Source organism: Cannabis sativa, unplaced genomic scaffold (genome assembly GCF_029168945.1).
Source record: "Cannabis sativa cultivar Pink pepper isolate KNU-18-1 unplaced genomic scaffold, ASM2916894v1 Contig3, whole genome shotgun sequence".
NCBI classification, from domain to species: Eukaryota; Viridiplantae; Streptophyta; class Magnoliopsida; order Rosales; family Cannabaceae; genus Cannabis; species Cannabis sativa.
The window spans coordinates 5,825,712-5,849,648 of NW_026870039.1; the positions used below are offsets into that span (position 1 = coordinate 5,825,712).

The 23,937-nt window shown below is 39.0% G+C and overlaps 2 protein-coding genes across 2 annotated transcripts; both read right to left on the reverse strand.

Annotated features, from left to right (window-relative positions):
• Nucleotides 1–2,507: 2,507 nt before the first annotated feature.
• Nucleotides 2,508–5,543, reverse strand: LOC115703251 (zinc finger protein ZOP1). The gene is made up of 5 exons (XM_030630770.2): nt 5,226–5,543; nt 4,570–4,770; nt 3,555–3,639; nt 3,327–3,422; nt 2,508–3,217 (listed from the first exon to the last, which is right to left on the reverse strand). The coding sequence occupies exons 1-5, from the start codon at nt 5,232–5,234 to the stop codon at nt 2,856–2,858; spliced, it is 753 nt and encodes a 250-aa protein (XP_030486630.1). The 5' UTR covers nt 5,235–5,543; the 3' UTR covers nt 2,508–2,855.
• Nucleotides 5,544–13,715: 8,172 nt separating this feature from the next.
• Nucleotides 13,716–15,192, reverse strand: LOC133033207 (uncharacterized). The gene is made up of 2 exons (XM_061107864.1): nt 14,575–15,192; nt 13,716–14,479 (listed from the first exon to the last, which is right to left on the reverse strand). The coding sequence occupies exons 1-2, from the start codon at nt 15,040–15,042 to the stop codon at nt 13,784–13,786; spliced, it is 1,164 nt and encodes a 387-aa protein (XP_060963847.1). The 5' UTR covers nt 15,043–15,192; the 3' UTR covers nt 13,716–13,783.
• Nucleotides 15,193–23,937: the final 8,745 nt, after the last annotated feature.

Consider the following 23,937-nt stretch of genomic DNA (forward strand, 5'->3'; position numbering starts at 1 on the left):
GCAGCACCTTTGAAATTATAGGTACAAGCATGTTGTTCGGGCAAACGATGACGACTACAATAAACATTGCCACAACGACATGAAAACCCGTCAATCTAACTTTCTTATTATAATCATTGCATCGATTTGTCCTAATTTTCAAATCCTTTAATCGATAATTCCAATGCTTTTTGGGTTGAGATGTAAAATCAATTTAAATTTAGAAATTATATTAGTAAATATTTTTTTTAAAAAAATATTAATAAAATAGCTAAATACAATAAATTAATTAATAAAAATTATAAAAATATATTTACAATACATTAATTTTTTTAAAGAAAAATATATAATAATTAAATTAAGTTATATAATTTTTTGGCTGATTCTCCAATGCACTCCCTTAAAATAGATGTATTATGCGCTCTCTGCTTGTCTTGGCATCGAGAAGAATTTTTTAATCTAACTTTTTTCATATTCATGTACATTATAGTTATTTAAAATATTCTACAAAATTTTAAGAAATTTGGAATAATTTACAATATTAAAAATTATGTTCAAATAGTCTATTTTACACGCGTATAAAATAAAATAGTCAAGCGTACAACACACTCTATTTGAATGCAATTTTCGACATGTTAAACTTTTTCGAATTTCTTAAAATTTTGCAGGTTGTCTTAAATAATTATAATTTACATCACCATGAGGGAAAAAATTGACTAAAAAATTATTTCGGATAGTAAAACGGATAAAAATGTATTGGTACAACCCTTTGAAGGGGTGCATTGTAGAATTTTTCTAATTTTATTTCATAATAATATATTTATAATAAATATATTAAATTATTAAATACATACCACAGTATTTGATATATCGTATTACTAAAAATTAATAAACCGTAGTAATAAAATTATATACCACAAATAAATTATAATAATACTAAATTAATACTCAATATATATATATATATATTATGTTAACAAAATTATATATACCACTATTAAAATATGTATACATACAAAAAAAAAATTATATATAATCCTTATATATAATAAAATAAAAACTAAATATTATCTTAAATAAATAATATACATACACAACAAATACTATACAAAAAAAAATATATATCTACAATAAAAAATATAACAAAATAATATAATATTGTTAAGAAAATTATATATATTATATTAACAAAATTATATACAACCATAAAATAATTATACCTACAAAATTATATAACACATTTATATATAATAAAATAAAAACTAAACATGTATGATCTGAAATAAAATGATATACTATATAATAAAACGTATATACTATATAACAAAAAATATATACCTTAGAATAGAAATATATATAATAACAATAAATAAAAATAAAAATATATAGCATGCTAATAAAATTATATTTATTAATTTCAGCTAATAAAAATATCACCCAAGTATCAAAAACATGACAATTTCAGCTAGCGCCCGCCAGCTGAACTCAACAGCCTGACAAGTCCCTAGCTCTTTGCTATGTGGGGGGTGGATCTAATAGGAGCACTGCCGACGAGTAGAGCAGGGGCGAAGGATGAAATTGTGGCAGTGGACTACTACACCAAGTGGGTGGAAGCAAGACCATTAGTTCACATAACCGTCAAGCAAGTAGCCTCCTTCGTCAACAAGTTTATTATTTGCCGGTTTGGAGTTCCTTATAAAATCATCACTGATAACGGTATTCAGTTCAGAGACTTACTAGGAGCATATTGTGAGGAAAAGGAAATAAACTCTCACATGGTCCAGACATTCGAGGAAGTAAGGAATGAGGAGGCATTGGTGGAGAGCTTGTACTCGGTGGAGGAAAAAGGGAGAAAGCTCAGATGAAGGTAGTCGTGTACCAGCAGAGAGTGGCCTAATACTACAACTCTAGGGTGCGAATACATGCCTTTCGGGTCGGGGAACTAGTGTTAAGAAAGGTCCTTCCAAATACAAAAGACCCCACAGCGGGTGTGCTGGGAACAAACTGGAAATGTCCTTACTGCATAGCACAGATCATTCCACCTGGAACGTATAAGCTAGCCTACATGGACAACACTGTGGTACCGCAAGCCTAGAACGCCAAGTACTTGAGGAAGTAGTACAAATGAGACTGTGATGACCATTGTCGGAAACGAAATAAGAAGTATGTTATTTTTAAGTCCTTTAATTTCAATCAAGGAAGAGATTTGAAATATCTTACATGATTATGTAATTTGAATATGATGTAACTTAAAATTTTGCTATCATATATGGTATGACAAGTTTTAGTGAGACAATCATGCAAAACATTCTAAAGAAAACACCACATACCTCAAGCGTCTCCTCGCATCAATGCTAGCAAAAAAACTCTCGATGACTATGGCGATTAGCTACCCCACTAGTCCAAGAAAAGAGAGGGCCTAGTGATAACCCCAAGAATAAGGGCACACAAAAAATGTGCTCATTAGAGTACTCAAACCCTAAAAATTACCACATTTTAGAAAGAAAAAAAAATCAAAACCTCTGCTATTTGTGTAAGTTCATTAGTAAAAATAGTAAAACCAACAGTTAAAAGCGTTGTTACTTTGGACCCAGATCCATAGTAAATTACCTTTAATGAGTAACAAAACAGAATCAACGAAATAGTACAAGAGCAGCTGAGCAGGCCCATAAACCTTCCATGTTTATCATCAAACGCAGGCAACTGTAAGAAGATTTGATAATGAAAGAGCTTTTCTCTGCTACAATAATAAAAGAGCTATTATACAGAGTAACCCAAACTATGCACTGGAATGTTACAAAACAAATATTCAGTTAAAAAATTATAAAAGGAAAGAATTCTGATGCCAACGGTGGGAGCTTCCTCAGGCAGTCAAACTAATGTCTGTAAAGGCCAAGCAATGACTTCTCTCTCTCTTCCACTCTCTTCTTTGCAGCCTCCCTTGCTTTGAGTGCAGCTGTTTCTTCTTTCGATACCACCTTCGGCCTCCCATCTTGCCTCTTTCTTTTGCCAACAGTAAGAGATGACGGAGCACCTTTAACAGATCTCATGGGGTTTAAAGAAGCTGAAACAACTCGCCCAGGTGGAGGCCCTTCTTCACCTTTAGCAGCGTTTGTATTTCCTTTAGCTATGCCTGACGATGAAGCTGAAGCTGGCTTTTTAAAAATTGATTCTTTATATCCAGAACTTGAGGCAAACTGAGGTGTCGCATGCGCCTCTTCTTGTGACACCCACTTCCCTGTAACATTTATGCAAAATTGATAATCAAAACATATATATGAGACCTTTTAAGGAAAGTATTACATATCATGTGTTAGAAATAAAGTTTAACAACCGTAGTTATGTACCTATACTATCAGAATAGTAGAAGCCTGAATTTGGATCGTAATGAAAACCATTTGTTTGATTGTAGTAATACCCTGAAGTGCTGTCATACTCCCATTCTGTTATCATTCATAGCTGTTTCAGTTTAAACAGTTCCAGATCAAAATAAAACCATGCTTGTTTGAATCGAAAGGGCATTGTAAATCTACTGTTCTTTTTTCCCAATAAATATATGCAGATTGCAAACTTACTCTCTTGATCATCTACATCTAATTCATGAGAATCTCTAGCCTCCTTAAAGTTTGCCACGTCCTTCTGATAGCTGCGCTTAGCTTTCTGCAGACATTTAAGATTAAGGTAATCAGCATTTAAATTTAGAATACATTAGGCAATATTATGCTAAATCTGATTTTATCATTTTTTTATGATCTCAACCTCCATGATGAAGGCGCATTTCCATATTCCTTATTCAAATTAACTCACATTGACAACTGTCTGTCTATAATACATTTTAATAATTTCCTGCTAATTGTCAAATTTCTTTTCGAATGTGTCTGTGTTGACTTGAAATCACTCTCACAATTTCTCCTGCAAGTAGTTCTTAAGTAGTCCTCACTACTGAGCTGATCATAGTTACTTGCCTGGAATTTCAAATTCGTTCGGTTCATCTTATACACAAAACAAGCTCTAAATGCATTCTGATTCCTCAATAAATCGTCAACTGTGCCCTATCCCTATTACATACATAAACTATAAAAAAGGCCAGAAGTTTTTTCTGAAGTTTCCTACAACGAGAGAGGTTTGAGGAATGAAACATGTATATAAATATATGCTATTTAAAAATATAGTGTATGCTTATTATGGATGCATAATTTCATCCACCAGCATACAAAATGAACAGAACACATTAATAAACTACAAAGAACTACAAATGTTACTTTCGTCCCCACACTAGCTAAATTGTTTTGTACCAAGTGATTACAACAACATAGAACTATCTAAACCACATTCTCATTTCTTAGTTAAATTGTCAACTTCCTTTAAAATATGTAATAATTGATGGAAAAGGCCAGATTTACTCGAGTGTACTATAACAAGATTTTGTCTACCAGCATATGAAGAAATTAAGTTCTTATCAGCAAATATACTTCCAGACTAGAAGCAGTCTTAGTCACAATTGATAAAACAGTAACCAAATTTGTCAGAATTGATACAATGCAAGCATTGCATCAACTATAACAAAGCCATTTATCTATTGATACTCACTGTTTCTATTTGCTCCAGGAGCCGGGCTGCTTCCTTTTCTTCCTTCTCCTTAGCAGCCTTGTCTTTCCGCGTATCTGCAATCTTCTTGGAAACATTATCTTTGTGACGCTGACCAAGTTCATGGTTTCTAATGCTGCTCGGGTTATTGGATATGTATATTTTGCAGAAGTCGCACCATTTGTTACCCTGGCTAACCCAATACTGCAAAATGGGGAAAAAACCAATAATTAAGGAAAGCAATTGGCAAAGATTTAACTCTACTAAAGGGGCTACTATGGGTGAAATGAACTTAAAGAGAAATATAAATAAACAAAATTTGGATGCCTTTGAATTGAAAAAGAATAACTATTGTCGGCAGTAATACAAAACAAAGATATTCCTCATCTATTTCTCTCGGCAAATATAAGGTGTAGAGATTGCATTATGATCAACACAATCAGTAAACAAGGTTGAATTTTTCTTCTAATGAATTAACAAATTTGAAACAAAAAAAAATTAATCGAATTCAACATAAAGAACAAAATTTTCACTCAAATATAGGTCAATTTACTACATCGGTAACAAACCCAATTCAACAATAAATTTGGCTACATCTATATAAACAGCTCGTATGAAACCAGAGAAGTAAGTAATAGAAAGTGGATCGCAGGAGATACCTCAGTCATGGTTGCGAATTGGGTCTGCTAAATCAGACCGCCTAGGGCGGCAAACCGGAGATTTTGCAAGGCTGAAATACAAATCTGGGTAGAATAACAATGAAGGAATCGCAGAGACACGGCAGCGATAGTAGTGGCGGTGAGTCAGGGGGGTTGGATTTGGATATGCACTATCCGAAAGTATCAGAGCGGGAATTTGTTGACTGCCTTCGACCAAAGTATATGGTTTAAGTTTACAAAAGAGAAGTAATTAACCCAAAATCGTGTCTATGGCGTTTAAGAAGTGTAGGAATATAACGTCATACTAGGGTTGAGTAACACAGAAAACTACGACTGCATTAGTTGAAGGTAAATTAGTATTTTTGTTCCTGAATTTTGATAGTATTAACAAATCTTATTTCATTTAGTACATATCAAAGTTTTCGAAGGGCATAATTTGGTAGATATCAAAGTCGAGGCAGCATAGTTTAGTACATAAACAATTAAAATAGTAAAATTGAATAAAATTAGACAAAAACATTTAAATCCAATAATCTTAATAATTCAAGAGTATTTTTAACGACTTTAAAAGTTCAGGGACATGATTTGGTACATGTTAAAGTTAAGGGGGCAAAAATCTAATTAGCCTTATTTGAATAATAGGGAATAATGTTTTGTAAAATAATTATATTTTTATGTTCAAAAAATATTTTTTTTTTATATTTTTACGGTTTTCCAAAAAATAACACGAAAACAACATAAAATCAACAAGAAAACTACATAAAAGTAACATGAAAATAACATCAAAATAACAACAAAAAATAACATACAAATAACAAAAAATCAACAACAAATTAACAAGATTACAACATAAAAATACCGTATTTTCTGTAAATAAAAAAAAATCGTAAAAATATTTAAAATTTCGTAAAACTGTATTTTTGTAATTTTTTTATTATTTTTATGTTTTTGTGAAATAATCCCTTAAAATATACTAGTCTATAACATTTTTTCAATTATTATAAAAAATAGAAATTAAGAAAGATAATCAATCAATATATATATATACTAGGTGAAAGTTACGTGACGAGCCACGTAAATATTTGTTTTATTTAAGTTCTAGTGGTTTTTGTTTAAGAATTCGGTAACTGTTGCTCCTAAAATCGCCCAATATACGTGGACCAGTCAAGAGGGGACACGTGGACCAAATTACTTGGGAAGAACTGCTAAGTCTTTTTATGACACCAGGAAGCGTTATTCGCATGGGTCCCGGAGGATATACCCGGAGTACAAGGTACTCCCGGAAGCGAGCATAGCTTGAAGGCACTCCGGGATGTGTCAGGTCTCTCCCGAGAAATCAAGTCGCATTTAATGCTGCATGGGAGGAAGCGTGTTGGGACTGTAACACGCAATAAAGTCCGACAAAGACAACCCCCAAACAGCAGCGCTACAGTAATGATCATTTAAGTCTAGTGACGGCTACTCTGCGAAGAGTCACGTCAATCATAAGACAAAAATGACATTCTCCATAAAAACCCTACAGCACCTAGGGATTTGACCATGCATCACCCATGGTATATTCATCGGAAATGCCCAACTTTATGGATACTTACAGACACATGTGTAAGAACAATTCTAGGGATTACCCCACCAAAACACTATAAATACCCCCTCAAAGCTCATTTAATGGGGTCGGAGAATCTTGGTTGCTCAAGAGCAAGAAGAGAAAAAACTCACCAAGAACATTCTTTGTATTAAAGAGAGAAACATTCTCCCAAGTGTAGAATCTGTATTAAAGATATCCATTAATAGCAGTGGCTCGTGGACTAAGGCTCATTAACGCCCCAACCACGTAAAAAGTCTTCATCTCGCTTTCTTACAGCTCATTATTATAATCATATTTTACTAGTTGCCGAAAACCTCGGTCAACATTTTGGTGCTTTCATTGAGAGCTGAGGAAAGCTGCTTCACAACAAGCATTTAACTTCACGATAATGGTGGAGACAAGAGCTACACGTCACCCTCGCCCTCTAGAAGACGCTCAAGATCCCAATGAAGAGGATGTAGCCTCAAGGGCAGCAGAGGAGTCCGAGGAAGAAGTTCCAGATGAAAACCACGAGGAGCATCTCGACGAGTACGCTTACGATGATGGAAGCTACCAAGAGCTGGTGCTCCTCAGACAAAAAGCGATCGATCACGAAGCTGAGATCGAAGCTCAGAAAGTGCAAAATCAAAAGATGCATGAGGTGATGCTAGCCATGCAGAAAGCCATGGAGGCAGCTGGCATTCACGTGCATCCCAAGGCAATGGCCGCTGGACTCGACGGGGAGCCAGCTACGTCTTCGCCTAATTCCCAGCAGCAAAGGCCTAGGGAACCTAGCCCTATAAGGCACCCTGCTGAGGAAAACCAAGCAAAAAACCCTACTTCTGCCCCTGGTCGAAAGAAAAAGGCGCAGGATCCGCGAAAGGTCCGCTCAGATTTCCCTAAAGGGAAAGGTCCGCAGAGGGGCAAGCCCCAAAGAGGGAGTCTTGGCCCTCAGGATCGAGGGGACCGGAAAAGCGTTTCCGTGCACCAGGAACCGGGGGGTAGAGGAAGAGGAGGACAGAGATGTCCACCCATTGATCTGAGAAATCAAATCAATGGGAATCAAGGTGACCTCCGGGATCATCTTGACCAAAGAAGATACAGACCCGTAGTCTCCTCGGGTACTGTAAACGAAGGGATTATGGCAGAGCTTGCCATACTTCGAAAAGATATTGCCCGAGTCTCCCGGAGGCAGAAGGGAGACGACTCCGACTCGGACAGTGAGGACCGGGAGCCTTGTGCCAAGCATATCCTGGAGGCGGAGCTCCCTAAAAACTTCAAGATGCCCGAAATGGCGGCATATACTGGGAACTCCGACCCCAGTGATCACTTGTCACGATTCAACCGAGTCATGACAGTCATGCGGGTCAGCAATGACGCCAAATGCCTATGCTTCCCCCTCACTCTGAGCGGTTCGGCAGAGGAATGGTTCAAGAAACTGGAACCAGGATCGGTGGGATGTTGGAACAAACTCCAAACCAACTTCCGGAGACAATTTGTCGCCGCCAGGAAGGTCAATTTGGAGGTTAGTGCCTTGACCAACATCAAGCAACTACCCACCGAGACCTTGAAGAATTACATCAAGAGGTTCCGAGAGGAAGCCTCGAAGACCAAGAAGGTCGACGACGGACAACAGCTTGCGCTTCTCCAAGCAGGAATCCGCTCATGGACTCCCTTCTGGAACGAATTACAGCAAGAAGGCGCTGCTAGCCTTCAGGACTTCCAGAAGCGAGTCCAAAAATATATTAACCTCGAAGAAGCCCAGATCGTGGCTTACGGAGGCTATTATCCCACCGGGATAGCAGGATACATGCCAGGAGTATCGCCCTCGGGTACTGTCCCGACCGCGACCCCTCCGATTAGTGGCATACAGTTTTCTGCTACTCCCGGATACAGCCAAGGCCAAGCTCTGCCCCCGGCATCTTCCCATTACGGCAATCCGTCCGGGGTGAATGGACGGGCTCCTTCACAGGCTGCCCCAACCGCTAGCTTAACAGGCCCTACCCAAGGGTCTAGAAGCAAGAGGTCTTCCAAGGGCAGCACCCGAACGGGAGAGAAGCGCCAAAAGAAGGGGTACACACCCCAATACACCCAGTACACAGAGCTCACGGACTCTCAGGAACGTGTTTATTTTGCCACAAGGCAGAATACGCATTACCGGAGACCCCAGCCATTGTACAGGGACAGCTCCCGGAGAGATCCGAGTAAAAGGTGCGAATATCACAACGACATTGGCCACAGCACCAACGAGTGTAAAAATCTCAAAGATGAGATTGAGAATCTGATCCGTTTGGGCCACCTCTATGAGTGGATCAAGAATAGGTTACCCCACCTTAACCCGGGGCAGGTGGCAGGGGGCATGCCTTCGGGAACACCAGGGGGTACAGCAGGAGCATTGCCTCCAGCTGCTCCCGCAGGTGACGCCCAGCATATACCCGGACTACCGCCCCGGCCTAATGGACGGGTAGCCATGATCTCCGGAGGTCCCCATATCGGAGGAAACACTCGAAAGGAGCGGAAGAGATATGCCGAGGCCGCAAGGCACAGCGAGGTGTGGGAGGTCACTCAACTCCCAGCTCAAAGGCCTCGGCTAATGGACCAGCCCATAACGTTCACGGAAGAAGACGCCAAGACGGTGCGTTTTCCTCATCACGACCCGCTGGTCATAGAGACCCCCATTGCAAATAAAGTAGTGGCTAGGGTCCTGATTGATAATGGAAGTTCCGTGAACTTGCTCTTCAAAGAGGCCTTCACTGCGATAGGGTTGACCGACCGGGACCTCTCTCCTAGCGGATCGCAGCTCACAGGGTTTAACGGGACAACTCTAATCCCGATGGGAAAAGTCAGGCTCCCAGTTACCCTGTGCCCGGATACTCCCCAGAGCACGTTCAAGTATTGCACCTTCGTGGTAGTAGACTGTCCAACAGCCTACAACGCAATCTTAGGCCGACCGGCCCTCGTCGACTTTGGTGCAATAACTTCTATCCGACACCTATGCCTAAAATTTCCTACCCAGGAAGCCGGAGTCGGAACGGTGAGGGGAAATCAAGGAGAGGCCAGGCAATGTTACAACGTTGCCACCCACTTGCCAGTGCTCATGGTCCGGGGGCCCCCTAAAGTAGAGAAGACTGAAGAAGACGAGTTGGATCCTCGTATAGGATCCGAACGGGTCGTAGAACCAATGGAGGACGTCGAAGAGATACCAGTGTGCGACGACGACTCCACCAAAGTACTCCGGATAGGGAGAGGCCTAGATCCGGAGGAAAAGGATAAAATAATAAAAACACTGAAGGGCGCCATTGACATTTTTGCATGGCGCCAAGAGGACATGACCGGCATCAGCCCTCATGTCATCACCCATGTCCTCAACGTCAACCCGGACATGCCTCCTATACAGCAAAAGAGACGCCCGCTCGACTCGGTGAAAGCCGAGGCCTTAGAGAAAGAGGTGGATAAACTTTTGTCCAATAGCATGATCCGCGACGTATACTATCCGGAATGGCTGGCCAATCCGGTCCTGGTGCCCAAGCCAAACGGGACTTGGCGGGTTTGCATAGATTTCACAGATCTAAACAAAGCTTGCCCAAAGGACTGCTTTCCGCTGCCCAGGATCGACCAGATGGTGGACGCCACCTCCGGATTTAAACTGCTATCTTTCATGGATGCCTATGCTGGGTACAATCAAATGAAAATGCATACGGCAGACCAGGAGTGCACTAGCTTCAGGACCGATAAGGGGGTATACTGTTACCTAGTCATGCCTTTCGGACTGAAAAACGCCGGGGCAACCTATCAAAGAATGGTTAACCGGATGTTTAAAAGCCTCCTGGGACGAAACATGGAAGTGTATGTAGACGACATGCTCGTCAAATCCAAAGCATGCAATAGCCATGCAAACGACTTAGAAGAATGTTTCGAAGTCGTCCGGAGATACGGCATGAAGCTCAATCCGAAAAAATGTACCTTCGGGGTCAAGTCGGGAAAATTCCTGGGCTTCATAGTCAGCCAAAGGGGGATCGAGGCGAACCCGGAGAAAATCCAAGCTCTCCTGGACATGCCATCCCCCAAAAAACATAAGGACGTGCAAAGTTTGACCGGAAAGGTAGCCGCACTGAGCCGTTTTATCTCACGATCCACGGACAAGTGCATACCCTTCTTCAACATACTGAAGAAATGCCAAAAGTTCGAATGGACGGATGAATGCGAGGAGGCATTCAAAAGGTTAAAAGACCATATGGCCAAACCTCCTATCCTATCAAAGCCCGTCCTTGGAGAAGACTTGTTCCTTTACTTGGCCGTCTCTGAGCATGCGGTCAGTGCTGCATTGGTCCGGGAGGAAGAAAAGATTCAGCACCCCGTGTACTATGTTAGTAAACGCATGATAGGGGCCGAGACAAGGTATCCGGTCATTGAAAAGCTAGTATTCTGCCTCCTGATGGCATCACGGAAGTTGAGACCATACTTCCAAGCCCATCCGATCAGAATTTTGACCAATCATCCACTCCGGCAAGTTCTCCAGAAACCTGAAGCCTCCGGAAGACTCCTCAAATGGGCAATGGAACTGAGTCAGTTCGACTTGCATTACGTGCCCCGGATTTCCGTAAAAGGCCAAGCCTTGGCGGACTTCATCACCGAATGTAATGAAGCCGAGGCAACAGCCAATACTCCGGAGCCACCCATCCCCACTTGGAGAGTATTTGTGGATGGAGCTTCAAATGAAAACGGTTCAGGAGCCGGAGTGGCCATGATATCGCCTACCGGGTTGCGGCTCCAGGCAGCACTCCGATTCAACTTCACAGCTTCGAACAATGAAGCCGAATATGAGGCCCTAATAGCAGGGCTAAAATTGGCTAAAGCTGTAGGAGCCAAGAGGGTGGAAGTCTACAGCGATTCCCAGCTGGTCGTAAACCAAGTATCCGGAGAATACCAAACCCGCGGCGAAAGGATGGCCGCGTACGTAACAATAGTCCGAGAACTGCTCCACGAGTTCACAGACTATAAAATAGAAAGAATCCCCCGAGAAAAGAACGCTCACGCGGACTGTCTGGCTAAGTTAGCCTCGGACAGTGAGATCGAAGAGCTGGGGGTAGTACCAGTGGAACGCTTGGCAGAGCCAAGCATCAAAATAAAAGAGACCACACAAACGGTTGGGCAAGAACCCAGCTGGATGGTCCCCATCATAAAATACATAACCACAGGTGAGTTGCCCCAAGAGAGGGCACTGTCTCGAAAGATTCAGTATCAAGCTCATCGTTATGTAATGATGGATCAAATTCTCTACCGGAGAGGACTCAGCATGCCTTATTTAAGGTGTGTATCGGACCCTGAAGCCAGACAAATCATGCTGGAGGTCCACGAAGGGTTCTGTGGAGATCATACGGGAGGACCCAGCCTCTCAAAGAAAATATTGAGGCAGGGATACTTCTGGCCAACAATGAAAAAAGATTGTATAGACTATGTCCAAAAGTGTGACTCGTGCCAAAGGTACGCGAACATACCGAGAGCTCCTCCAAATGAGATCACGCTGATGACAAGCCCCTGGCCCTTCGCGGTCTGGGGCATAGATCTCATCGGGTCTCTACCTACGGGAAAAGGAGGAGTAAAGTATGCAATAGTAGCAGTGGACTACTTCACCAAGTGGACAGAGGCTGAGCCTATGAAGACAATAACCGCTAAGAAGGCGTTGGACTTTGTTATCAAAAACATAGTGTGTCGATACGGCTTACCTCACAAAATAGTCTCGGACAATGGAAAGCAATTTGATTGCGAGGAATTTACTGACTTCTGCAACCAACACGGAGTAGTGAAAAGCTTCTCCGCGGTAGCCCGGCCTCAAACAAACGGCCAGGCGGAGGCAGTCAATAAAATCCTAAAGGTCACCTTGAAAAAGAAGCTGCTGGCTTGTAAAAATAACTGGCCTGAAGAATTGCCAAGGGTATTGTGGGCCTACCGGACGACCCCCAGAACCACAACCGGTCACTCGCCGTTCTCAATGGCATACGGTTGTGAAGCAATGGTCCCGGTGGAAACATTATTCCCATCCCACAGGAGAACGACCTACGATCCGGCCACTAATCAGGCCCTGCTCCAAGAAGCTCTGGATCAAGTCGAAGAACTCCGGGATGAGTCCCAAATACGGATGGCCGCTTATCAAAAGAAGGTGACCAAGTATTTTAACTCCAAGGTTAAAAACAGAAAATTCGCTATTGGGGATATGGTCCTAAGAAGGGTCTTCCCAGCCACCCAAGAACCCGGAGTGGGGGTACTTGGACCAAATTGGGAAGGACCATATGAAATCGAGGACGAAATCGGTTCTGGCACTTACAAACTGAAAAGAATGGACGGAACTACTGTCCCAAGAGCCTGGAATGCCGATCACCTCAGAAAATATTACCAGTAGCGAATTAAACTTAGCTTTTGTTCAAAGGGTTTGTACCGTCCAAATGTATGCCTCCTCTATATTAAATAAAACTGAGTGCCTTAAAAACAAAGTTTCTATGCCACTCAGGGGGGTACTAGGGTATACCGCACGGACAAGCAAAAAGCAAGCTAAGTAAAAAATCCTGACCCAAAGGGCAGGTCAAGCTAAGTAAAATATCCTGACCCAAAGGGCAGGTCAAGCTAAGTAAAATATCCTGACCCAAAGGGCAGGTCAAGCTAAGTAAAATATCCTGACCCAAAGGGCAGGTCAAAAAAAATATACGCGCAAAATAAAGAGCGTAAGTATGAAAACCCTGAGCCAAAGGACAGGTTGAAATATATAAAGTGTGAAAAAAGATCGCACATATATATAAATAAAAAAAAAATATATCCTAGCCCGAAGGGTAGGTCATACACATATAAATGGCCCGGGGACAGGCCTTAAATTGTCTCCCCTTCAAATAAAAGCTGCCGCCTGTATGTAAATTGTTCTAAGGCAGCAGCAAGTATGTACAAAGAAAAAAAAAAGAGTTATAAAGAGAACGGGTACAATCTGGGTCAATAATATGGCAGCTCAGTCAGCCCGCGGCGGAAGACGAGGTCCGATCCGTGCCTCAAGCTCAGCATCAAGCCTCTTCTTCTTTTCCCGAAATTTGGCAATCATGTCCTCGGGTTTGGGATAAAAAGAAAGCTTGATACTCTGATCATTGGTGGCCCAAGCCATGTAGACACCATCATCAAAGCGCTTCGGGCACCGGGCACCGGAGACGGGAGAAAGGAGCTCGGCCCTCTTGGCCTTCCTGATAGACTGATCTTTGTAGTCCCGAAGCTCCTTCAACTCCGCAGCCAGAGCGGCCTTGGATTCGATATCCGACTGGTGAGTCTCCTCTAGAGACTTCACCTGGGCGGCCATTTCATCCAAAGCCTCCCTGGCCTCCCGAAGATCCCGCCTGGCCTTCTCGGCAGCCTCGGTTTGAGCCCTTAGTTCCTCCTGATGATGGGCCTCCATCCTGCCTCTCCGCTGGGCCTCGGCCTGGATCATGTCCTCCGCCTGAGCCTCCCTCCGGATGGCCTCCTCCTCCCTGGCCTTGGCTTTCTCTTCCTTGGCCTTGGCCGCTGCTTCCTGGCGCTCGGCAGCCTCTTGATAGATCTGCCTCTCCGCCGTGAGGTCCTGGAGGACCTTCCGGACGTCGTTCATGTCCCCAAAGTCGGACAGAGCGAAGCCGTGGTTTATGATGTTCCTGGAGAGGCGACCAGCCTCAGCAGCAAGCTGAACCATAACGGGGTATAAGAAAAAATTTCTCAAAGGAAGAAAACAAAAGGCAAACAACAAAAAGGAAACGCAAGAAATTGCAAAGTACTTACCACTGTGAGGGAATGGCTGAGGTCCTGGACCTGGAAGATGGAGTTCAGGGAAGCGCAAGTGGCGAACCGTTTGGGCGCACAGCGTGTAAGCTGAGAAGCGAACTCACCGGTCATTTCCGCGGCAAAGGGAGCCAAAGTGGGCCCTAGGAGGGGACGGAACCAGTCCGTTAGAGGGTCCAGGTTGAGGTTCCACGGATCATGATAGTCCGGATGGCTGATACTCGCCTCAACCTCGGCTCGCAGAATCCTCCTAAGGGCCTCCACCTCAGCATACCCCCGGGAGTACTCATCCATAGCATAGTTGTGTTTAGCTATGCGAAGCTCCTGCCTCACCTCGTCCCCCGGGATCGGGGTAAGATCAATGTGAGGAGGAGCAGGATTTTCCTCCATCGGAGAAACCCCGCCGTCTAGGCCATGAGCGGGAGTGTCGGCCCTCCGAGGCCTCTTCGGCTCGTCCTGGGCAATCATCTTGCCCTTACGCTTGCGAATCAGAGCCACTTCAGGCTCCTCCTCGTCCTCCTCTGCTACCACTGGAGGGGCTTGAGGCTCTCCAGTACCCTCGGCGGCTTCCTCCGAGAAGTCCCACCCTTTCCCCTGGCCTTCTCCCGGAAGCACCTCCTCGTCGTCCACTAAGTCAATGGTTTCGGGAGGAGCGCCGGAAGAAACCTTCAAGGAAGGAGCCGGGGGAGAGGGGGTGAAAGCCGGAGGAGCCACCGGAGTATGGACCCCGGCAAGCCGTTCCAAGATGGCGTCCATGGAGGCACCTGTTCCAATAAAATAAGCAAGTGTTAGAAGTCCGTGAGAAACTGCTTACAAAAAGGTGCAGCAAATAAACTACTCCTACCCGGACTCCAAAATTCGGCCCTAGCAAAGTCCCGAACTTTAATGCTGGCAGCATCATCTCCAAGATAACTGTCCGAGGGCCGAAACCAGCTGGACGCTATGTAAGCCGACGGACCTAAGGGAATAGGTTCCGGAGGGCCGGGGCCCATCCGGGACCGACCTAGGTAATCTCCTAAGTTTGTAAAATAAAATTCCTTCAAATGATCCCCCCACCGAGTCGACGGCATCTTAAACCTACGGAGACACTCGTCGAACCCTATGGGCCTACGACTGGTATATTCATCAACGGAAGGGACATACTGAATTATCAAAGGAGACTTACCACCAGCACCAGAAGTGCTAGCACCGGGAGCACCCGAGTTTGGTTCGGGGACTGAAGGCTGAGGCCGGGAAGTCTGGTTCTCAGAAGAACCTTCAAGACGAAGGGGCCCCCCGGCGGAAGGACCTCCAATCTCTTCTTGAAGAATCTTGTCAAGAAATTTTGCCTCGGACTTCCCGCCAATGGCTTGGCTCCTTCGCACCACCGGGCTCCCCACGCGAAGCCCTCTCCCAGAGGCAGCCTGGGCCTTAGAATACGCCTTCTCCTGGGCCTTCCGGTAGAGATAATCTTGGTACTTCTTCTCTGCCGTAGCAATGAGCTCGTCCCGGAAGGCCTTCTCCGCAACCGGCGCCCTCACGTTAGGGCAGATGACCTTGGAGAGGTTGGAGTCATCCACGGATTGGTGAGAAAGGATAAGTTTAGCCTTTCTGCAATTCTCCGTGGTGACCAGGCCCCCGACATCAAGATCGGCATGGTCGTAGGAGGCGAAGGCTTGGGCCCTTCGAAGGAAAGCCTGAGTGGGGAGCGTCCGCTGGTAAGGTGGGATCCGCACCCACTCCGTGAGAAGCTCCGGATGGTCCACGACCCTAAACCCGGAGGAGAAGAAAAATCGGTGGCGGTACTCCTTAACATGAGTCTGCCTATTATACGGAACCACCCCTTCGTTAGCAGGGTGGATCCGGAACCCATAAAAACCATCCTTAAGTTTGTCCCCTTTCTTGGGGACGGATACAAGTTCGTAAAAATATAAAATCTCCGCCGGGCTGGGAGACCCCCAGCCACGCGCGGTGTAAAAGATAAATAAGCCTGAGAGCAGGCGGTAAGCTTGAGGAATAAGTTGGTATGGCGCAAGGCCGACAAATACAAGAAAATTAACAAAATAATCCTGGAGCGGGAGCATTGCACCGGCCATCAGATGGGTCTGACTCCAAGCCCCGAAGCCATCATAGTTGAGGTTGGGCGTCTCCGAGTCACGAGGAGGCCGGTGGAAGGTCCCTGAGGTAGAGGGTTTGATTCCAGCCACATTAATGATGTTCTCCAGCTGGTGAGGGCAGGTCAGGGTCGATCGAAGCTCGGCCGCTTCCCAACCAGTGGCGCGGGACTTGTACCCTTCCTGGGCAACAGGTCCCAGAGAAACCTCCTCCAGGGTGGCAATGTTTTTCCCTTTCTTCTTCGAAGACTTCGAGCCAGAAGCAGACATGTTATGCTCTGAGAAAAACAAAAAGAAATAAAAAAAAAAACCCAGCAGTTAGGCCCCATACCAAACCCTAAATCAGAAAAAAGGGAGTGGGGGTCCCCTAACCGCTGGAAAGAGGCCCCCTCCGGACACGTGTCACCTGGGAAACTCAAAAGAGAATCCCTGAACAAGTGTCGGGTGCAGTAAAATCGCAGTAAAAGTGGTTTTGCAAAAAGGAAAAGAAAAGAGAAAAGTCTTCCTATGCCCTAAGCAATTGCTAAACGAAGGATACATGGCCTTCTTCAAACAAAACTGTACGCCTACGACAGAGGCATGACAATGGCGACTCTACAACTAATACAGTAAAACGTAAAGCAGAACTCGAAGAACTCAAACACTCACACTCCAGAAATCTCTAAGTGCGAACCCAGAAAACAAACAAAATAAATGTAAGCATGTTATTATCTAAAGATGCAAAAAACTTACAGTTGATTGTTGAACTGGGGGTACTGGGTATGGTTGAGCGGGAGTTGAGAAGCACTGGCAAAACCGAACACTGGAAAATTAAAGGAAGTGTTTAAGTGTTAAGGCGGTTTGTGCTACTTTGAGGAATTTTCTCTCTGAGAAATTCGAGCAAAAATGGTAAGGAATGGAAAGTACGGTGAGGGAAACGCGCGATTCGAATTCCCAATGAATCAACGGACTAGATCAATCTACCATTAAGGCGGTGCAAACGTTTGAGTATCCGTCTGACACCATCAATGCGCCGCATCAATCATGGGGCGTGAAACGAATCGACTTCTGCAAAAGTGAATCACTGCATTTAATGCCATTATTAGACACACCTTCACGCGCCCCCAAGGCGTATCATAAGACCGAGGAGGCGGCTGGAAACATTCCTGCGAACGAGCATATTGCTGCATTAAATAACATCATTTAATGTGCCCCTACGCGCTCGAAGCTCGAGATAGGGAAATGAGGAGTCAACAGGAGACACTCAAACAAGCCTTGGTTTATTTTTTACTAAGTAAACAAGGCTTGGGGGGTAAATGTTGCTCCTAAAATCGCCCAATATACGTGGACCAGTCAAGAGGGGACACGTGGACCAAATTACTTGGGAAGAACTGCTAAGTCTTTTTATGACACCAGGAAGCGTTATTCGCATGGGTCCCGGAGGATATACCCGGAGTACAAGGTACTCCCGGAAGCGAGCATAGCTTGAAGGCACTCCGGGATGTGTCAGGTCTCTCCCGAGAAATCAAGTCGCATTTAATGCTGCATGGGAGGAAGCGTGTTGGGACTGTAACACGCAATAAAGTCTGACAGCACAACCCCCAAACAGCAGCGCTACAGTAATGATCATTTAAGTCTAGTGACGGCTACTCTGCGAAGAGTCACGTCAATCATAAGACAAAAATGACATTCTCCATAAAAACCCTACAGCACCTAGGGATTTGACCATGCATCACCCATGGTATATTCATCGGAAATGCCCAACTTTATGGATACTTACAGACACATGTGTAAGAACAATTCTAGGGATCACCCCACCAAAACACTATAAATACCCCCTCAAAGCTCATTTAATGGGGTCGGAGAATCTTGGTTGCTCAAGAGCAAGAAGTGAAAAAACTCACCAAGAACATTCTTTGTATTAAAGAGAGAAACATTCTCCCAAGTGTAGAATCTGTATTAAAGATATCCATTAATAGCAGTGGCTCGTGGACTAAGGCTCATTAACGCCCCAACCACGTAAAAAGTCTTCATCTCGCTTTCTTACAGCTCATTATTATAATCATATTTTACTAGTTGCCGAAAACCTCGGTCAACAGTAACTAATTATAAATTATTTTATAAACGATATATTTTATGAAAGTAAACTTGTTAAGAATGTCATAATTGTGTATATAAACCTATAATATACACATTGTTATTCAAATGTTATAATAGGAATTTCAACCCATCCCGCTATACATCTCTTACACACTCACACACCCAACCACTTGAACTATCCCCAAGTGGCTACACACTTAATTATTGTACCCAAAAGTTATGTAATTATAGGCTGGACATTATAATTAAAGAGAGAACACAGGGAAAAAATACCACATACAAATAGATATAGCTTATTAATGCTATTCAAGATTGATAAAAAAAAAATCATGTAATCGTAACAAGTGATTCTATTAGTAAAGCCTCCTGTGCTTTTAATGATGTTATCACTTCCCTAACTATGTATTGATATATATATATATATTTATATATATAAACTAGTAAAAAGTTACGTGCGAGGCACGTATACTAATTTTATGTTAGGTATTTTTTACTTTATTTAAAAGATATAATTAAAAATTAAAGAAAAAATATTATTACTTATTAGGTGAGATTATTATTATTATGTATATCTAAATAATGTAATTTATAATTTTGACAATTAAAAGTAAATACTGGATGTAATATATTATAGTGTTTAAGAAAACTTGATAATTTAAGTGTAATATGTTCTTAAGATAATCCAAAAATAAACTAAAGATTCATGTTCAAATACTAAAGAAAACACAACTTAAATGTGTGTGAAATAAAAAAGAAAATTAAAAATCAATCTCTAAATTATTGATAATTGAAGATAACATCTATCTAAAAGTTGTAGATAAAAAATCTCTTTTTCACAAATTATAATGTGAAATGTTTTAGTTAAAATACTTTATATATATATGGAACACTTCTAAATGGGTAATACCCATTAATGGGCACTAAAAAAAATTAATAAGGTAACAATCTAATAACCTTTTATGTCAAGTTTCTAATAATTATTTTAAAAAAAAATATATATTTATTTTTATAATATTGGAAATAATAATTATAACCGATACTTTGAAAAAATTATAAATTATTTTTAAAAATTAATTGAAATTACTACTTTATAATTTTATGAAATTGTGAGTTTATTAATAATTTATTATTGTAAAACTAAGAATCATTTACATGTATATTAATGTGTTTTTTTTAATAGGAGAATAAGAGCTTGATTGAGGAATCCAATTGTCTTAATATTATTCATGCTCTGAAAAATAAAACGCAACAATACTTCTTAGTTCTTACTTAGGGTATCATTGTTAGAGAAATGTTATTATCATCTAATGATTTTTTTGACATTACCATGCATCATTCTCCTAGAATAATTAATGAGGTGTTGTTCATTATTTATATTATTAGGATTGGAAAATGATAATCTTGTCTAGGGATCAAGTATAATTTTTTATGCTGAAATTCTTGTGTTGGCAATTGCCATTATTCAATGATGTTTATGACACTTTTTTTCTTCGTTCATTTTTTTTGTTAAAGTTTTCTTCATTGGTCTTGTTCTTATAAATTTTGGTAAGCTCAAGTATTTTTTAGAAAATAAAAACAGAAATATCAGTTCAAATATTAATGAGATTTGTTTTATTTTTATATTTTATTATTTTATTAAATATAAATAAAAAAGTCACCCATAATTTTCTCATAAACCAAGAATTCAGTTATATAGGCACACTTTATATAGAATAGATATATAAAAAGTCACTCATAATTTTCTCATAAACCAAGAATTTAGTTATATAGGCACACTTTATATAGAATAGATATATATATATATGAGGCACCTATATATGTAGGTAATCCAAGCCATGAACAGTGCCACCAAACAGATAATATAATTTGGGGTTGAATTTTCCAAGAATTGACATAGCTAGGGAAAGGAATCAGAAGAAAAATTAAAGTGATAAGTTCGGTTGAATTAACTATTTTAATACGAAATATCTATTTAATGCAAAAAAAAAAAAAAATCAAAACAAAATGTGATTCAGTCTCTTGGATTATCATTTAATTATTTGCTTCGGCAAATTGGGTTTATTCTGTTACCATGTGTTCTCTTTTCCTCTTTAATAATTGTTTCAAGTCTTTGGCAATTTGTGATCATAAAATAAAACAGCAAAACATTAAAGGCATGAGAAAACTAAAGATTTCTGATATGAAGTCATGGACAATAATTGGATCGACTATAAGCAGTTTAATTTAAATCGATCACTTCAATTTTATGAGAAAATAAAAACATAATATAAAAACGGACCTTGCCATGGTTTTCGAATGGTTGTAATTAGCATTTTATTCTGATGAATGAAATCAGATTGTGTAGCAGTAGTTGTGAATCATGGATCCCGGCGCTGTGTGAGATTTTTAGGATTTAAGGGGAGAGAGTTTGGGGAAGAGGTTTTGATTCACAATTTTTAGCCTCAGATTCTGTTCATTCCTGAATGGGTCTCCTTATGCCACGTGTCTATATGAAAAAAATATAATATGAAAAAATTTCTAAATGATAATTCATCGTTAAATTTTTTAAGATGATTTCTTTTAATTTAAAAAAGATTATTTAAATTTTTTAAGATGATTTTTTTTAATTTAAAAAAAAGATTGTTTAATTTTTTGGGTTTATTTATTAACGTGAGATCAAACCTATTAACATCGTTAAATTTAACAGAATATTCTTTTTATTTTTAAGGTATATTCTGTTAAACCAAGAAATACCGTTAGATAGACACTTTTAATATATAAAGATATAAAGGAAGGTTTAAAGGGAGATGATGTGGCATTTTAGGTGAGTTTTCTTTGATTTTCTTTTTTTTTTCTCATTTTTTCATATTTTTTAATATTTTTTAATACTTTTGGTAATATGAAAATCATGTTAAAAAAGTCCCACATGGTTTAAAAATCATTGTGGGTGGTATACTTTTACATTATATATATCACTATTCTTTTGTTTTGATTTATCTGGGTAATTGATAAATTTAATCTTCAATTACCCAATTAGTTATATTTTTTTTAAAGTAAATACAATATATATTTTTGTATTTTCAATCACCATTATTTTGCTTTGATTTGTTTCAAAGTTAATATTATTTAGTTTTTATGTGGGTGATTGATATATTTAATCTTGCCCAATTAGTTATAATTTTTTTTTTAAAATTAAATACAAAATATATTTTTGTATTTTTCAATATTTGTCAAGTTTAAAATAATTATTAATAAAATCATTTACTTATTTTTTTCATATAAAAGTTATTTTCTTATAAATATTTATTTAAATAATTTAAACTATATTAATTTAGTTTTTATGTGGGTGATTGATAAATTTAATCTTGCCCAATTAGTTATAATTTTTTTAAAGTGAATACAAAATATATTTTTGTATTTTTCAATATTTTTCAAGTTTAAAATAATTATTACTAAAATTATTTATTTAATTTTTCATATAAAAATTATTTTCTTATAATTATTTATTTAAATAATTAAAACTATATTAATTTATTATTACATGAAATTTTATTAGAATAATAAACTCTTTAAATATATATTTTAATATGTTTTTGGTGAGATGAGACTATTGTTAATATTAAATCTATAGGTATATATATTTTATTGTTCGAAAATTAATATTATTTATTTTTACATATTTTTGCATTATTTAATTTTTGTCAAATATTTAAATTTTAAAAAAATCCTTTAGTTTTTTAACAAATAAAAATAATATATATTTTTAGAATTTTTTATTTTACATTATTAATTTTGTTAAATATATCTTTATTTTATCATTTTTCTACATTTTTTATGATAGTAGTAATATGAGAGTCATTTCACAAAAGTCCCACATTGTTTAAAAACTATTGTGGATGATATAATTTTACATTAAATAGATCAATATTCTTTTTTTTTTATTTGTCACAAAGTTAGCATAATTTATTTTCTATGTGGGTGATTAATGACCTTAATTTTTCTTAATTAGTTATATTTTTTTTTTTTCAGTGAGTGCAAATTATATTTTTATATTTTTCAATCTTTATCAAGTTTAAAAAAATTATAAAAAAGCATTTAAATATTTTTTCCTATAAAAAGTATTTTTTTTATAATTCTTTATTTTAATGTATTTAAATAATTAAAACTATATGTTAAATTTATAAGTTACATGTATATTTTATTTGTTCTAAAGTTAATATTATTTATTTTCACATATTTTTGCACTATTTAATTTTTGTCGAATATTTAAATTTTTTTAAAAAAAACACTTAAGTTTTTTAACAAATAAAAATAATATATAATTTTAGAATTTTTATTTTATATTATTAATTTTTGTTGATTATATCTTTATTTTTTCATTTTTCCACATTTTTGTATGCTTTTAATAATATGAGAGTCACTTTACAAACGTCCCACATGGTTTAGAGATTATTGTGGGTGATATACTTTTACATTAAATATATCAATATTCTTTTATTTTAGTTTGTCACAAAGTTAGTATAATTTATTTTTGGTGATTGATGAACTTAATCTTATCCAATTAGTTATGATTTTTTTAAAAAAATAAAAAATAAATTCAAAGTTAGTATAGTAAGGCTTCTCTTTTCCAAAAATTTTATTATTCAATATAATTAACTTTAAGACAATTTCTAACACGAACAGATACAGAAAATGTAACCAGTTTTGTCATAACATCACTAGATTAGATTATTATTAAGTTTTATTTTTGATAAAAAAATCAGTTCAGGGTCTTATTTGTACAATTTTAGAAAATACAAGGTCCATTTTGTCATTTAACAAATCAGATAGTCCAATTAGTAATTTTTGCAAAATACAGGATCCAAAATGGCATTTACCCATATATATTTATATATATATATATATATATAAAGAAAAGTACTAAAGAAAATGAGGTGACATCCTATAATATTTTAATTTATTTTAAAAGAAATTTAGTAAATTTAATTCATTTTACATATTTGTAGATGTTGAGATATATGACTTAGTAAGTTTTTTTTATTATGTGTAAAAATCTCACATGGATTAAGAACTACATTATAAATATACTTCTATACTATAAACAAAGTATTCTTATATTCATTTAATTTGTCCAAAAATATATACGTGATTGATAACTTGATTTTGCTCAATTAATTATAATTTAACTTTTTATCATTATTATTTTAGGTCA

Excerpts from the sequence above, each read along its gene's own strand:
- LOC115703251 (XM_030630770.2), bottom strand. Across the intron at positions 3,423-3,554 it reads AGATGTAGATGATCAAGAGA|AATGGGAGTATGACAGCACT; the intron begins GTAAGTTTGCAA and ends GAATGATAACAG. Across the intron at positions 3,218-3,326 it reads CTACTATTCTGATAGTATAG|GGAAGTGGGTGTCACAAGAA; the intron begins GTACATAACTAC and ends TAAATGTTACAG.
- LOC133033207 (XM_061107864.1), bottom strand. The coding sequence starts at position 15,042 with ATGATTGCCCAGGACGAGCCGAAGAGGCCTCGGAGGGCCGACACTCCC. Across the intron at positions 14,480-14,574 it reads TCAGCCATTCCCTCACAGTG|CTTGCTGCTGAGGCTGGTCG; the intron begins GTAAGTACTTTG and ends GTTATGGTTCAG.